This window comes from Anguilla rostrata, chromosome 8 (assembly GCF_018555375.3).
Source record: "Anguilla rostrata isolate EN2019 chromosome 8, ASM1855537v3, whole genome shotgun sequence".
Classification (NCBI taxonomy): domain Eukaryota; kingdom Metazoa; phylum Chordata; class Actinopteri; order Anguilliformes; family Anguillidae; genus Anguilla; species Anguilla rostrata.
Window position 1 is genome coordinate 14,710,709 of NC_057940.1, and position 17,265 is coordinate 14,727,973.

Genomic DNA, 17,265 nt, shown 5'->3' on the forward strand with positions numbered 1-17,265 from the left:
TTCAACAGTCACTTTTCTCATTGTTAAGAGATTCACATTTTGAATCGAACATGTCAGGTTCAGGATGTTCCTCAAAGCATCATACCTGTTGTTGAAGGTGAGTTCGGGAATGGCAGTAACACGTATTCCATGCAGTGCCGACAGGGTAGGGTTATGAGCGGAGAGTGGGCTCTGGCCCGCCCACAGACAGATTGCTAAAGCTGCAGTCAGTTAATTGAAAATTAAACAGTCTTTGCAATTCCCCTCAGTGTCAGAACATGTTATCTGATTTGGCAACATTTCTCACATTCATTGGTTTCCTGATGGTCAAAGGCTACTATACTTTATACATTTCATATGATTCACATTGCATAGCAATCATATCTTCCCTTGTTGGTCCCACGTTTCATTATGGCTTCCAAGAGGCACATTAATAGAACAAATAAGTTCTGTAAAAAATAAAATAAAATAAACAAATAAATAAAATCGATAATCAAATTAAGACTGAAATTGGTTGGTAGTAAAGAAAAGCTTTAAAAAGCAGTCAAAATAATAACAGATATTTTTTAATAAATTCCACTTCCAGTAAGAAATTAAAACAAAAAGTAAACAAATAAATACTGTTTAATAAAGTCAAAGGTGATAAATTAATATAAGATGTTTAAGAGATACAAAATAAAATAAGGATTGCGAACTCTGAGAAAATAAGACTAAGATTTAAAAGGACTGAAAGCAACAAAGAAGAAAAATGTCCATGAAAAAGTTCAACAAACAATGGTTCAGGATGTTGTGGGCTTGTGGCCTAATGTGCATTTCAGTGGAGGTATATCCAGGTATAGTGAATTAAATCAGGTCTCACAACTAGGGTAGCTCCAATGTTGGCAGATTTTAGGCCTAGGCCCTAAATTCTAGATAGAATTTCTGAGTCTCAGCTCTGTCTGGATTGGCAGGCAAGAGGCAATACTTCTCCAAAATTGAATATGTTGGATTACTTAATTTTTTCCGATCCTCAATTGGTTGTGGATCTGGCAACATCTCTGGTTACTTGTGGTCACAACAGTTTGTTTTCGTACTCCAAATCCCAGCATTCCGTTCGAAACAAAGCTGGCACTACTGGCTTGCACTGCAGGCAGCACCTCATTAGATATGCCAGTATTTAAGTTAGAACAGTGCAAGTCTGCGAGGAGCCTGATAGCATGAAGGTAGACACTGTGTTGTAGGAGTAAAAAGGCCAACATGATGCTGGGATATATACCCAAAAGTAAAGAAGTTATACTTATATTATACAATACCTTTGTCAGACCACACAGGAGTAGTGTGAAGTTCTAGGGACCAAACCAGTAAGAAAGCTATATGCTCTGGAAAAGATTCAAAGAACAACAACCACATTGGTTCCTGGTATGAAAGATAAATGTTATGAGGTTTATACTAAACTTGAAAAGATGCTTAATTTTTTAAAGTTTATTAAAATGAGACTTAGGGGCAACTCTATAAAGGCTTTTCTATTAATTAAAGCGATTAACAAAGTGAACTACAAGATTCTTCAGGTTGAGTTGCGTTAGAACAAGGGGGCATAAATGGAAATAAGTGAAAGGTAAATTTCTCACCGAAATTAGAAAATATCCCCCCTTCCCCACAGAATCGTCACTGACTGGAATAGCCTGCCAATTCATGTAGTAGAGGCAGAAACTCAAGGTGTTACCAAGACCAGGCTTCATACAGTATTAGATACTATCTCTTTCGTAGGTAAACCAAGCACTAGGTAAACTTTAGCGGTAGGAAAATGGCAAGCATTGTTAGGCTGAATGGTCTGTTCTCATTATATTATGTCATATGATGTTATATTATAAACAGAACACAAACATCATGTATGAGAGCAACGTCTAAATCAAGTGAATTAGTTTGTTAGCCAGTCCATGTATCAGTTGTGTAAGAAAATTTAAGAGCATTCAGAAATTTGTGCCAAGTATTTCAACCTGATAAGGTAAATAACTGAACAAATTTAAATCCGTCCATCGAGACTGCAGACACAGCCATTGCAAATACCACAACCCTCAGTAGATGGAGACAACGTTGCATTTTGGAATACTGTGATATTTTGATAAGAAAAAGGAAAACTTTAACAGCAAATCCAGAAGACAGGTACAAGAATTAAATGACAATATGTAACTGCACGCCACAACTTGAGGGATAGTTTCTCTCCAACCTCTGTTAATTTAAATACTTTTTACAAAATATTAACCAGGTTTTTTTTTTTTATGAACTCTGGAAAAAAGTGGATGCATGACCAACAGTGAAGAGGCATTATAAATAAATCGTTGACAGACGGCCGTTTGTTAATGTACACCAGCATGTGCATTTTTTTCTTTTTCACCCTATGGTTTGTAAAAGTGGAACATTTGTCAGCCCCGCCACAGCATGCATGGGCAAAAAATTGCAGTAAGAGTTCAATCCTCAACTGCGAGCTGTGTGCTCCCGAAAGCATCAACGTGGTATGAGCAGGTAAATTGCAAAATTGCCTGAGGTTTTATCCGGGGGTTGGTGGTGCTACCACCAGGAGATAAATTAAATCTTTCTCCCGACTTGCAGTGGTACTGGAATTTGTTTAGTATGTGAACCAAGTTTGCACAGTAAAAAAAAAAAACGTTTTAAAAACACGAGTTTCCCCAATTCAGACTTCGCTCAGTAAATCGTCTGTATGAAGGCTATAGTAAAACACAATACTGTAACGCTTAAACTGTTAGTGTAATGAATTATTTATGAATTAATTTTAATCAACTCAGTTAGTAATCTGGAAAATCTAGTTAGATTCTCCATGTTGCGCACTAGGCGGCATAGTAAAAGTGAGAATAAAATCGAGAAATAGTTAAAGATTGTTCAAATTTAGAATAGTGACATTAGCAATTAAATCCGCAACTGTACGTCAATGATGTGAACTTGATCATACAATTGCAATCTTTTTTATACATACATGGCATTATTGAGGCGTTCCAGTCTGGTTTTAAAGCCCTTCACAGCACTGAATCTGCACTTTTAAAAGTTTTTAACAATCTTTTATTAGCTACTGATTCCGGGGATTCCGCCATTCTTATGCTTTTAGATCTCAAAGCTGTATTAAACACAGTAGACCGTAGTATCCTCATCTCTCGCCTGGAGCATTGTGTTGGCATTAAAGGTACTGCTTTGGAGTGGTTCGAGTCTAACTAGTCTGACAGAAGTTTTTCTGTCTGCCTTGGTGACTCTATATACTCCTCAGCGCCTCTCCCTTGTGGAGTCCCTCAGGGTTCTATTCTTGGGCAAGTCCTTTTTTCTCTTTATATGCACCCCTTAGGGTCCATTCTTAGAAAATATGACATCTTGTTCCACTGTTATGCAGGTGACACTCAAATTTACCTGTCTTTGAAACAGAAAGATGCAAACTCTATAAAACCATTGTTGGACTGTCTCAAGGACATCAAAGCTTGGATGGCATTACATTTTTTAAACTTTTAATTAAAGTAAAACTGAACTAGTGAAGTCCTGATATTTGGACCCAGTGGTGCCTGTGATGCCCCTCGGACCTGTGTTCCAGGGAACCATATGTAAAACCCACTGTAAAAAAATCTGGGTGTCTTAATGGACAGGGATTTTTAATTGGAAAAACAGAAACTCAGTGATCAAATCTAGCTTTTTCCAGCTGAGGCTCTTATCTAAGGTCAAGTGCTTTTTATAATTTAGTGATTTTGAAAGAGTTATACATGCTTTCATATCGACCCGACTTGACTACTGTATGTTGATGTTAGCCAGGCCTCCCTCTCACGCTTGCAGTTGGTCCAGAATGCTGCAGCTTGTCTTTTAACAGGAAAAAGCAAGCGAGGGCACATATCCCACGTACTGGCCTCCCTTCACTGGCTCCCTGTACGTTTTAGGATTCATTTTAAGATTTTATTGTTTGCCTACAAATCATTAAATGGGCTAGCTCCAACCTATCTCTCGGACCTTTTACAATCACACGTCCCATCAAGGTCACTCAGTTCCGTTGACCAGTTGCTTCTGGTTGTCCCAAGATCAAGGTTGAAGCACAGGGGAGAGCGCATCTTTGCAGTGGTAGCCCCCAAACTCTGTAACAAGTTGCCTCTGCATGTTAAGCTGGCCCCTAAACTGCCTGTTTTTAAATCCAGTCTTAAAACCTAAAACACATCTTTATTCCTTGGCTTTTAACTCAGTATGAGAGCTGCCTTACTTTTTATTATGATCTTATTGCTTTAAATATTTTATTGTCCTTTTGTCTTCTAAACTGGTCTTTGTGTTTTTAATGTGTTGTTTTATGGTTTTTGCTATTTTTGATTGTACAGCACTTTGGTCAACTGTTGTTGTTTTTAAATGTGCTTTATAAATAAATTTGGATTGCACTGGATTTGGAAACGTAAGTGCGCGTGAATCCTCAATGCGGTCTTACCCTTGCAAACGTAATAGTAGATCTGCACGCATTAATATCCACCCTTGATAAATCATTCATTCCACTAACGCCGTGGTTTTAGAGCACGGACCTGAATCTGCGCTCAACAAATCAGCAGCCCATCAGCCTGCCTGCCATCCAGCCATCCACAGCCGTGGAGGAAGTGGGGTGGAGCCATTCAGTGGCAGGTGTAAGACAGACTTTAAAAGTAAATGATCAGATGATCAGACCTCTTAGTGAGAAGGCAAATGTCGAACTGATTAAGACCACAGCAAGCGGAAAACAGGAAGGCATCGAAAGACAAATGGTATTCTCATTAAATTAAAAATGAAATTTATGTGTAGATGTTTCACTTTTCGATGTAATCGTTTATTCATGTTTAGAATTTCATTATTCGATGTAGTTTTGTTCAAGAGTTGAGTTGAGTTTCAATTTGTGTTGGATTTTTTAATGTGCTATTTCGCCAACTCATCTACCGAGTTTTTACTCCGAGTTTTAGCCTACATGTGGTATTTTAATTCGTGCGTTTTGCATTAATTGTGGCACGAAATAGTATTCATAGAGCAGAACTTGCAACAAAGCCTAGCAAGCAAATGTAAAAGAAAATTTAACTGGACAATCTCCAAATTTTGCCTCATCAATATTCCACAAATTAATTTAGAGTAGGATGCAATTATCCACAAACTCAAACAATGTGTGAATTTAAGAATAGGCTCCACGCGTTAATCTCACTGCCTAGTAGCCAAAGGATTGTACGATAATTTCATTTTCATAATTATTTTTATATAATCATAAATACTTTACATATTAAATACAATGATTAAATATTTAGCAAATTGTTGACCGTCGATCAAAAACGTATGCTACATAGAAATGGGCTGAGAGTAGGATGAACGTTGGTATAAAAATAAAGATTTTAATTACGTTTGTTTCCAGCTCATCAGTGCCCACTGGTGAAATTGGTGCACCACAGACTTGACAGAAGGGGAAAAAGAAGGATATTGTTGAAAAATGATTGGCCCCTGGAAAAGAATGCCTTTTCTGAGAAAGATGTACTCGGGGAAGAGAAGGATATGGTCTTCTCCTCTGGAAAATCAGATCAAAGCTGAGGCACAGCAGGTGAGATGCCTCACGGACACCCGGGACAGGTGCACCTACCGTAGCTGATAGCGGACGAGATTTACCGAAATCATTCTAAAATTTAAAAGGGTCACGTCTAGGACTCGTTGCCTTCATTAGCCACATAGCTAGGGACGTCATCCTATGAACATTTTGTGGTTAAAATTAGGCTAATTAAAACCCGGGTACATTTGGTTTAAAATTGAACGTTTTCTAGCCAAGCCAACTAGGACGTAGCGACGCTATATTGGGGTTAACCTAGTCCGTTTATGTCAAAACATCTCTGAAACTAGATTTCCTCCTAATATTAATGTTACCCACGCGCAAATAAAAGACGGGAGTCTTGAGTAAAATAAAAAAAAAAACAGGTCCTTTTTATTGATACCAATTTCATATAACGTTATGGAAGGAAAAGTAGTGACATGTCAGCTCTCTATTGCCCCCTAATTCATTAAAACGTTTTGTGAGCAATAACATACACAGCATTTAACATTTCCACCATTTACTGGAAACAGACTACCTAGCTGGCTTGTGCTTTACTCTTCTTTGCTGCAGGTTTAGAGAAGGGAATATATCTGTGAATCACACACTTCAACAAGGCACACTACAACTGGCATAAAAATCATCAAAAAGATTAAGTGTGTGATTTATATTTCTAAGGTGCCATTTTGGAAAAAATAGTGATTTATTTTTACAAGTAATATCGCTATTATTCCATAGGAGGGATTTGTGCGGGGAGAAATTGTGGACATAGGCCAGTTTCCAAGCAAGGAGAGCTTGCTGGTGAAATTTGGATAGGCGGATTGGTAGCTTATATGGTAAATAATTGCATTTTAAAAGAAAGGAGACCACCGATTTTGTTAAAAATGTGGTTTGGGATAAAATACCAAATAGAACTGGGATTTAGAAGGCACCTTCTTAACCAATTAATTTTAAAGGTGTTTACTATGTCATTAAAGTCTATAAATTCAAGTCCCCCTTCCTCTCTGGGGTTAGACATTGCCGTTTTCTTAAGTTTGTGTGATTTATTTTTCCAAAGAAAATCTAAAAATGTTTTATTTATTTCACTGACTCCTGAACAAATAATGACAAGGATGGGTATACAAAATGAGATAGGCCTTCAGCCTTGGACAGGAGGACTCTCCCAATAATCGAAAGATCTCTTTGAAGCTAAAAATTAAGGATGCTTTTAGTTTTTTTTATTCTACTGAAAAAATTTAAGTGTTGTCTAGTCACAAGATCTTTGGTAATATGTATCCCAAGATATTTAACAGAGTCCTTAACTGGGATGTCATACATTACAGATTCACTGCAATTATGTAAAGATAAAATTTCACATTTAGTTAAGTTTAGTTTTAGACCAGAGGCATCTGAAAATTTTTTAAATTAAATTAATAGCAATAGGTATATAATGTTGGTCAAGAAAAGGGTGGTGTCATCTGCCAACTGAGAAATTTTGACTTCCCCACCAAAAATTGAAATCCCTTCTAATGTATTTTCGTTAATAATATTAATTGATAATAATTCTGTGATTAAAATGAAAAGGGGAGATTGGGCATCCCTGACGTACCCCTCTATTAATCTGAAATCTATTGGAAGTGTTAAAGCCAAGTATGACAGAGCTATTTATGTTTGTATATAACATATTGATAATGCCCACAAATTTATCCCCAAAACCAAATCGATTTAAAGAATTAATGAGAAATCTGTGTTCAGTTGTATCAAACGCCTTATAAAAGTCTAAAAATAAAATAACCGCTTTGGAATTTATCTCCCCTTTATAATCTAGTAAGTCTAAAATAAGTCTAATATTACTACTAATACGACGGTTTTTCATAAAGCCAGTTTGAGTCTCCGCAATTAAACAGTCCAATCCTTTTCTTTATTTGTTGGCATAGACCAAAGCCAAAACTTTGTAATCTGTTGATAGAAGTGTGATGGGACGCCAATTATCAATTAGTAATGAATCCTTGTCAGGCTTAGGAATGAGAGATATAATGCCCTGTCTCATTGTGGGAACCATCTCTCCTTGACTGATACACTGTAATAAAGGTTCTTTAATAAGTTCCCAAAATTGCATGTAAAACTCAATGGATAACCCATCAATTCCCGGGGATTTGTTTTTTTTTTCATAGAAAATAAAGCATTTTTAATTTCCTCAATAGTAAGGTCAGCCTCGCATAGTTGTTTAAACTGATCGTCAATAGTACGGATTTTGCTTTGAATATTTCCAAGAAATGCCTCACAAGCAACAGAATTAAATTTAGAACTATACAGATCTTCATAAAATTTGTAAACAAATGTAGAAATTCTTTTTGGGTCTTTACATAAGGCACCGTCAATATTAAGAGCAGTAAGATAATTTTTTTTACGATTTCTTTTCTCAAGAGCAAAAAAATAATTGGTATTTTTTCCCCTTTCTCTAACCATTTAGCCTGAGATCTAACATAAGCACCTTTAGCCAAGTCCAGATATGCTTGGTCCAGTTTAAGGTCTAGAAAGTGTTTCGTTTATCTGCATATTATCGCTCATGACGTCATTTTATCATCTAATGACCTGCCTACCCCTGGCGGCTACAATAAGATTCCGGCTTTTGCTGATTGAGTAGCTTGTCCAGGGAAGTTCTCATGTGTAATTTAGCCACTCCAGCAGGAGGTCAAAAGAGCTTTCTCGTCAGCCAATTGCTGTATCATCTTGCCTGTCCCCAGTAATGTACAGTAGTCTACATCAGTTCAGTTGGCACAAATTAAACATATCATGACTGCCAACAATGGGCCTCATTTCTCAAACAGATACGAACAAATGTTCGTACATTCACTTTGTTAGAGGTTATTGTCAATGAGGAACAATAATTGGAAGATGAGCATTTAGATGAACGTGTTCTAGACAAGATCCTTTAAGGCAATGGGTTCTCAACCTCGTTCCTGTGTACGCTGGTTTTCCTGCCTCTCGCCCAACGCATGCTGGGATATGGGGAATGATTAAAAAAATGAATTGAATTGAGAGAGAATATGGATACCCAGTTTTGGATAATGGAGAAAGGATAGCCGTGCCTAATGAGGAGAAGGCTGAAATACTTGCAGAGACATTTGTGAAAGTGCACAGCTCTGATAATATTAGTGAAGAGAATAAAAGCGGTCAGGAGGCAACCATCATAGAGAATAACAGTTAAAAGAGAAAGAGGAGGGCAATGATTCTATGAATACACTTTTCACTTCAGTAGTTTGAGTATGTTATCAGGAAATTGGGGATAACATCAGGTAAAGATCAAATTTGTTACATTATGCCATATCATCTTAGCGAAACATCAAAATAAATCTTCACTGAGTTCTTCAATAAAGTGCGGGAAGAAGGGAGATTACCTCCTATTTGGAAGAAAGCTGTTATTGTACCTATCCACAAACTTGGTAAAGATCATAGTGACCCAACTAATTACAGACCCATAGTCTTGACATCACATTTATGTAAAATATTGGAAAAGATGATAAATAAAAGACTGACATGTTTCATAGAAACAAGAGGTTTAATGTCACACTATCAAAGTGAATTGATGAAAGAAAACGGAACAGCAGACCCAACAATTTGTCTAGAACATGAAATAAGAAAGGCCCAAATGAATAAAGAGGGTGTAGGAGCAGTCTTTTTTTGAAGTGGAAAAGGCATATGATATGTTGTGGAAGGAATGATTAGAAATAGCAAGATGAATTAAGAGTTGGAGAAAGAATGTACATCTCTTTGTTTCCAACGAACGGCAGGTGAGTTCAATAAATATTTCAGAAGATACTGCCAAAAGTCTGTTTTGGCTATATGCAAGTTAATTTTTTATTTTTTTACCGGAAGTGTTTCAGCTAGGCTACTGTATTGTGTGAAGGAATCCAAATTTATGTAAACAGTCTTTTAGTGACTAAACAGTCTTTTAGTGACTTTAGTCACATAGTTTTAATATAGCATGCTAGCTTGCTGTGATTTGTCGCCAGGCAAAAGTGCAATGGGGTTGTTAGTCTGTTGTCAGTATAATATTGATTGACCAATTGATTGGATTTGTTCAACTCAGACATGATCTTCGTAAAATATAGCCTATTTAGCTCAACTTTAACTTGGCTATGTGGTGACAGTGACGTCAACCGATATACTGTAGCTGTTTGGATTGAAAATACATTAGACAGGAACCAGAGAATAATGTATAGTCTTGTGATAGATTTTTACCATAGGTAGTCCACAACAAAAATATAAGTAAAAATACATTAAAGAGTGTTTATATCGTTTAACATGGAATTGTATCAAATTGCCTTACTATGCTTTGTGTGAAACTTTAAAGCTATTGGGACTATTGTCTGTACTCCGCACCATAAAAAGGAACAGGCATGTTGTTATCTGTCCAATCTAGGTTTTGGGTACGAAACTACACATGATAACCAAATGAACCACGCGCAAATTTGGCCAAGTATCTTGCATTATATTCGAAAAATGCAATTTCTCTTCCATCTCGGCTTTCTAAAGTTTGGATTGTGTCAGATACCTTGGGATGATCGTTCTATCTCTGTGGACATGAGCAAGATGATGTCATCTAGCAATGTGAAAAGACTTCCACGGTAGCACGCATCGATGCATTCTTTGCTGGAGGAGGTGTGGAGCCGAGTTTGAAGCCGTCTTCTCCAGTAGGCTATTAGGCCACTGGAGGGAGGAGCACACACAGATCGTTTTCTGGGGCATGGAGGAGAGGAGGTGGTAGTGGAGGAAAGGAGGACACATTTTTAGAGTATTGGAATGCACCCCTCCCCTCCTTTCCTCCACATACTTCCTGGTAGGATACGAGTGGAGGAAAGTAGGTAAGGAGTGAAAAGTAATGTTACACACCCCTGGTGAATTCTAGGTGGAAATAGGCCTACTACAGATAACCAATCAGTAAGGCTGGGTGTCACGGAACATATTGGTTGAAGTCAAAAGTTTACTGTTTTGTTATTATGCATCAGGTCAAGGGGGCGTGCTACACAGTCGGTCTCCCTAGTGAGCACAAGCCCAAATATAGATGGAACCTAAATGTCTAGGGGTGGACCGATGTTTTGACATAAAAGGACAAGGTTAGCTCAGTTTAACCCTAATTTAGCTCAGGTTTTACCCAGATATGGCTTGGCAATGTCTCAGCCGGTTATAAACTTTCGCATTTCAACCAAATCTAGCTGGTTTTTTACCGAACGGCTATGGTAGGGAGAACATTATGCCCGCAATGTAATCACAATGGGCATTCCACACACAAACATACTGTAGCCTAAAACAAAATTCTAATTTGCCCTCACTTTAACGGGGCGTTTAACAAGGAAATACAATTATAGTAGATAAAGCTATTAACTTGTTTCAAAATTGCACTGACAGTTCAACAATGTTCACTTTACTTTTTGAAGTAAATATTACACTAATATGATTGTTTATGAGCATTTGTGCCTGAACTTAACGCTGCACCGAAATCAATGGAGTCATTATAAAAAATGCAAGGGCATTATGACACATTTCAAGAAAAACTCACCGTGAAATTTTTTAGATGTTAATTGGTTATTTATTCACAGCAGATAGCTAACGTTACCTGTAAGATTATCTAAACAGTGTGAACCTGTACATTTCTGATTGCCAGTCAACATATGCTCGAAGCCAAACATTTGGAGAATTAGCTGCTGAGTTTACTCAGTAATTTAAAAATGAAGCAAAAGAAGCAGCCTTTTGCTTCTAAGCCCCAAAGTTGTTGTGATAGTCTCCTATCGCCTTCGGTTCCTCTTCATTCTGCAGTGGGGACAGAAACCATCCAAACACCTCATAGATGCCAGCTGGGGTGATGCTCACAGGCTGGGGATGAAACCGATCTCCTTCGTACGGCAGGTACCACCATTCAATCTCAACTGTGCCGTCACACAGAAGTGCAAGTCTCTGTCAAACTCAGTTTAAATACTCAGTTGTATTTGAAACTAAATCTGTTTATTAAAGTTTGAAGCAACTGAATGGGCCTTTGCAGTGTTTGAAAATCCCTTGGCCAGGGCTGCCCAACCCTGTTCCTGGAGATCTGCTGGGTTTCGTTTCAACCCTAGTTTGGCATACCTGATTCTACTATTTAGCAGCTCAACGGGATGTGTAGCTGTTGAATGAGGTGTGTTTTATTAGGGTTGGACCGAAAACCTACAGGATGATAGATCTCCAAGAACAGGACTGGACAGATCTTCCCTAAACAAAGGATTTTCACAAATTTTTATATAACTGAGATCTTGTGTAAATGGTTGGGATTTAGGGTCGGGAAGAGTGTTAAATGCAGGTTATAATTTCTCTCTTCTCTTTGTGACTGGTCGCTCAGGTGACTGCTGCTTGCCTTTACCCTGAGCTTCTGCATAGTGAGACACTGCCCGTGGATGCGCGAAAGAGGGCTCAGAGGCTCCTGAGAGAGTGTTATGGAGGGAGTGTGGGTAAGGTGTGTGTGTGTGTGTGTGTGCCAGTTTTAATTGGTCTCTGTGCTAATTAGAAATGTGTGTAAGTGACAGACTACCAATCAGCTCGTTGGGAGCAATTAGGGGTTAGGTGCCTGTCTCAGGGACACTTTGACACGCCCAGGGTGGGGGATCGAACCGGCAACCCTCCGACTGCCAGACAACTGCTCTTACCTCCTGAGCTATGTCGCCCCATCAGAATATATTTTATACCCTATTTTTGTTTGTGTACATGTACAGTTAAATGAGTTTATGAGAGACAGTGTGTTCTACTCTTATAACAAGTTGGGTGTGTATATATGTGTGTGTGTTTGTGCGTCTATCTGTCCCCAGGTGCGTATTCTGCAATGAGTGGTATCCCTCATGTGCAGCGTAGCGTGTCAGATTTTATCTCACGACGGGATGGAGGTGTACCTTCAGACCCTGACAACATCGCCATCTGCAACGGGTCTCAGTCAGCACTACTGGTAAGAACAGACACTGGTTTGTATCTGCCCGAATGGTTTGCTGAGTTCTCAAATGTCAAATTCATAATTGAAATACATTTGTTGTAATACCATAGGAGAAAATCAGCTGTTAATAAATGAACTGAAGAATGTGTGAAGACTTGGTCTGCTCTCTCCTCCACAATCCACAGGTTATTTTGAAGCTTCTGTCCTATGGAAAGGGGCTGAACCAAACAGGTGTTCTGGCCCCACTGCCCATTTACAGCCTTTTCAAATTGATGCTGACGACACAGGGGGCATTCATGGTGCCCTGTCAGCTCTTTGAGGAGGAAGGCTGGGCTCTGAAAGTGGAGGAGCTACGCAGAGTCATCCAGGCCACAAGAAGTCACTGTACCCCGAGAGCTATGTACGTCATAAATCCTGGAAATCCTACAGGTACCAAAATTAAGAGTTGAACCAGGTGTAGGTGACTCTTGCTGAAATTTATTTTTGAGGTCATCGTATACATACAAAGGGACTCTGCAATGTGTTCTCAGTGAAAGCCATTAATACAAGCCATACATTTGTATTGTGTCCATGAATAACTTGTGACTGCCAGGAGATCTCCAACATACTGCTGTGACCACTGTACACCAAGGCAAAATTCAAGGCTGTAATGTGTCTAAATGACAATATTTTCTCCGTTGCCAAAAGGACATGTTCAGAGCAGAGAGTCAATTGAAGGGGTGATCCAGTTTGCTGCTGAAGAGAGGCTCTTCCTGTTAATTGATGAGGTGCACAGTGTTCTGATTTTTTCTCTCACTTTTTCACAGAATAAATAGCATAGATACTCACCAGCAATGCCGTTTTTTCTCCACAGTCAACCCTCCCTGATTTTGTATATGTGAATCATTTTTGACTTTTAGGTTTCAGAGTGTGTTCTACAATCCGGGTCTGGCTCTTTCTGATGTCTCATTTTTGATTCCAGTAGAATCTGGCAATGCACTTTGGGCCAAAGATGGTGTTGATGATGTTTCATTACTCTGAAATGTCCTCTTTTTGGGCGTGCAGGTGTACCAGGACAGCGTGCACATGGAGGGCTGTGAATTTATCTCCTATAAGAAGGTGCTGTTTGAGATGGGGCCAGAGTACTCGGACACAGTACAGATGGCTTCCCTTCACTCAATTTCGAAGGGATTCATGGGAGAGTGAGTCCGGGGACTTGTGGGGTGTCATACCTCTTCTTGTATTTCTGTAATTTCACAAAAACACTGCACACCTACTTTCTGTGGCATACACATTGTTAAATTGTCTATCAGTCAACTGAAGTGTAGTCCTCTGAAGCATAAGGATGATTGCTACAGGGAGATCTACATGATCTACATACATCATGTCATAGAAAGCTGTACAGCACCCCAACATTTGCGTTAAGAAGTAACCATGCAAAACAATCAGTTAACCAACATTTCCCATCCCAGGTGTGGACTGCGTGGAGGTTACATGGAGCTTGTGAACATCGACCCTCCAGTCATGAATGTGCTACACACACTCCTCGCCACTGTGGCATGCTCTTCCCTGATTGGCCAGATCGCTCTGGACATCATGGCTGATCCCCCACAGGAAGGGGATCCCTCTTACCCCACATATTTGAAGGTGAGACCCCACAGCCCATGAGATTTTAAAAAAGAGAACAGTCTAGCTTCTCTTTTTCCTCAACAATTACACAGATGATAGATGCACTGTTAATGTCTTTTTTGTTTGTTCATGAAGCATGAGTCCTTTAGTAACTGTATATATCAAATTACACCAGTGATGGATGTCCTCAAATGACAATTACATAGTACTAAAATGGTTAACTGATTAACTCCACAGTTTAATTCAATTTTATTCGTACACCACTTAATATAATCACAGACACCAAGAAACCGGTAGCTAGTAGCAGTAGCATTTCCATAAAAACATGTTAATGGTGTTCTATTTATCTCAGTAGTTATGTAATGAATTTGGCACTTACAATACTTATCAATTTTAAATGTATCAACTCTTCACAGCTGCTGGCTTTCCATAGTGCAGTTTTCGGTTAAATACTTAGTATTGGAGTCCCACCTGGGACTCAAACCTGTGCCCACATGCACAGCCCTTCGTTTGGACTGACCTTCTGCCTCTGCTGCCAGGAGGTCCAGTACATTCGGGAGACGCTGGCCTGGAACATTCGTCTGGCCCAGGATGTCCTGGGAGGTCTACCGGGGATGACCTGCCAGCCGGTGATGGGGGGCATATTCGTCTTCCCCCGTCTGCACCTCCCCTCGAGAGCAGTGGAGCAGGCCAAGGTCAGCTGAACGAACGGCCAAACGTTATGTTAATATGAAACATATGTGATAGGGGAGCTGTGTGTTTTTTTGGGTTGAGAACAGCACATCGTTTCCTGAAATGTGGCATTGTAGCAGGGTTCCAAAGTAGGCTAAGTAACACGGTCACAAATATGCAATACAGAGGAAAAACCTGGCCTAAACCCTCAAAACGAGGTAAAAGAGAACAAACAAAAAAACTCCAGAGTAGAAAGAAAAACACAGTGTAACAGTGGCAAGATAAAAAAAATCTTGGGAGGAACTCGACTAAAGACGGGCAGCCCATCCTCTGCTGGCTCAATAGGAAAGATGTAACACATGGTTACAGAGATGAAATCCATAAGAGCATCTAATCAATTTGTTGGGCAGGTCAGAGTCTGAGATATTAAACTAGCAGGTAAAACGGCAAATTGCAAGCTTGTCAATGACACGTCATGAATGGGTCTGGAAAACCTGTTTCTCGAAGCCACGAAACAAAAGGAGGACGCCATTCAGGTATTTTGACCATCACCGCAGGCAACAGCTTAAGTACCCAAAATTGCATACAGGTGACCCCTGGTAGATGCCCCAAGGGATTCTCGACACTATGCAACTATGTGAGCGCTCTCTCTTTAGGTGGCTGGGATGGACGCCAGTCAGCTATACTGCAGCAGGCTGCTGGAGGAAGCAGACCTATGCGTCGAGCCAGGGTGCGAGTACGGGCAGCGAGAAGGCACCCACCACATCAGGTACCTCTTCTCGCCTTCGCCGTGGACCAGTGCCATGAAACTAGCCCCCGCGCTGCAGTTTAAAGTCTACATTTACACACCTGTGGAGGGGACTGTATTTGAATGTATCCGGTGGCCCTGATGTCCCATCCGAAACGGTTCAATGGCACCAGCATCCAACTTAAAAGATTTTTGTGAAACATTCCGTGTGCGCGGTGCATTAAAACTAAAGGCAGCCTTTCCTAATTCAGTGTGAGCGTGCAGAATCTGTGGAGCGATGTTAGTGTGAGTGATGAGCAGTGTAAGATAAAAAAACGTAACTTGTTTAAAAGGGCTTTGTAGATAAAAACATTATGCCGTATGGACTGCGAGTGCTTTGTGAGGATCAGCCGATGTTATAGTACAATGTGAGGTGATGGGTGTGTCCTGTTATAAACCGTTCAGCCATCACCTGGCTGTGTTTAACAGGGCGGAGAGATTCAGACAGGGCTCGGACATTACTTCAAATGTACGTTTTGCAAACTTTTCAAAGTCCATTCCTCTTGGACTTCACTTGTTTACGTAAACCTTATAAGGGACTAAGATGCAAAGATAACTATTCTGGAAAAGAGCACTGGCGACACTGAATTTGCAACACTTCAGGTCTTCGTTTCAGGGGTTATGAGGGGGTGTGGGGGAAAAACGGAGGGTGGGTGCGTCACACGTCCCTGTTCCCCTGCAGGATATGTGTGTTGACCCCGACGGAGAACCTGGAGGAGGTGCTGAGGCGCTTGAGGGTCTTCCACCTCAGATTCCTGAGCCAGTTCTCCTGATCGGGACGGCCAGTCACGCGGCTAAATCTGCACTGCCCCGGCCCGTAGGACTGGAAACGCACACGCCCCGTTTTAAACAAAGGACACAAACAAAACCTGACAAGCCACTGTTGTCATCTTGTCAGTGGGACAAAAAATTATGAAAAATCTTAAATTTTATCTACAAAACACATGCCCCATTATACACTGTCCACAACATGCTGTTTTTTTTTTTCATAAACACCATTACCCAGGGTGAGGCACATGTTTTATACCCTCACTAATTTGAAAGGACAGCATGAGCACATTCACACGGGAACAGCTTCAAACCAGAACCGGTTCTAGCCTTTCTGCTGCCCCAGGCTGGATTGCGGATTGTGACCTACACGGGAGACCTCGTCGACTACGCCTGGAACCGGGTCTGCTTCAAATATCTGAACCTACAGCCTTCTGACTGCAATAAAAAAATTTCTGAGTAACAGCCTTCTTCTGTTTGTCACATGCAATGTAGGTCCCTTTTAATTTACAACACACAGACTGTAATAAATAGAAACGTATCTGATTGCTGAAATAATCCATTGCAACACACCTATACGTACACAAACCGTTTACAGTGTAAGATCAAAAATAATGTGATTAGAATGTTTAACTGAACATTCAAATGCTGACGTAACAATACATACTAACTGAAAGCACAGGAGTTCCAGAGCGCTGGCTGCACTGGACTGCACCTCATTAACAGTACTGGAGGATTACAGGGGGCATTCGGTCCCTCACCTCCCTTTACGGCTCCAAATGTGAGGAATCGTGACGTTGCACCAATTACACTGGAAAGGGTTTGTTACATATATGAAGTTGTCATATTCACAGTTAAACCGTTTCCACGTCCCCAAAGGGGGCTCTGTGTAAAATATGAAACTGAGTGCTCATTTCATGTTCTTATTTTATCGTTATTTTACGAGCAGCTGGAATGCTCTGTAACCCCAGCATC

At 40.0% G+C, this 17,265-nt stretch overlaps 1 protein-coding gene across 2 annotated transcripts; it reads left to right on the forward strand.

Annotated features, from left to right (window-relative positions):
• Positions 1–4,565: 4,565 nt before the first annotated feature.
• Positions 4,566–16,753, forward strand: LOC135260906 (alanine aminotransferase 2-like). 2 transcript variants are annotated; one of them, XM_064346622.1, is made up of 12 exons: positions 4,567–4,724; positions 5,354–5,536; positions 11,318–11,407; positions 11,874–11,982; positions 12,337–12,470; positions 12,641–12,884; positions 13,143–13,222; positions 13,500–13,636; positions 13,907–14,081; positions 14,603–14,758; positions 15,392–15,504; positions 16,205–16,753. In XM_064346622.1, the coding sequence occupies exons 2-12, from the start codon at positions 5,429–5,431 to the stop codon at positions 16,293–16,295; spliced, it is 1,437 nt and encodes a 478-aa protein (XP_064202692.1). In that variant the 5' UTR covers positions 4,567–4,724; positions 5,354–5,428; the 3' UTR covers positions 16,296–16,753. The 2 variants fall into 2 exon arrangements, with proteins under 2 accessions (XP_064202693.1, XP_064202692.1); XM_064346623.1 differs by lacking the exon at positions 14,603–14,758 and having other exon boundaries at positions 4,566–4,724.
• The last annotated feature ends 512 nt before the right edge of the window (positions 16,754–17,265 follow it).

Bases quoted from the DNA above. Each gene is read 5' to 3' on its own strand.
- LOC135260906 (XM_064346622.1), top strand. From the start codon at position 5,429: ATGATTGGCCCCTGGAAAAGAATGCCTTTTCTGAGAAAGATGTACTCG. The intron at 11,408-11,873 runs GTACCACCATTC...CTGGTCGCTCAG, and splicing joins CGATCTCCTTCGTACGGCAG to GTGACTGCTGCTTGCCTTTA. The intron at 13,637-13,906 runs GTGAGTCCGGGG...TTCCCATCCCAG, and splicing joins TCGAAGGGATTCATGGGAGA to GTGTGGACTGCGTGGAGGTT.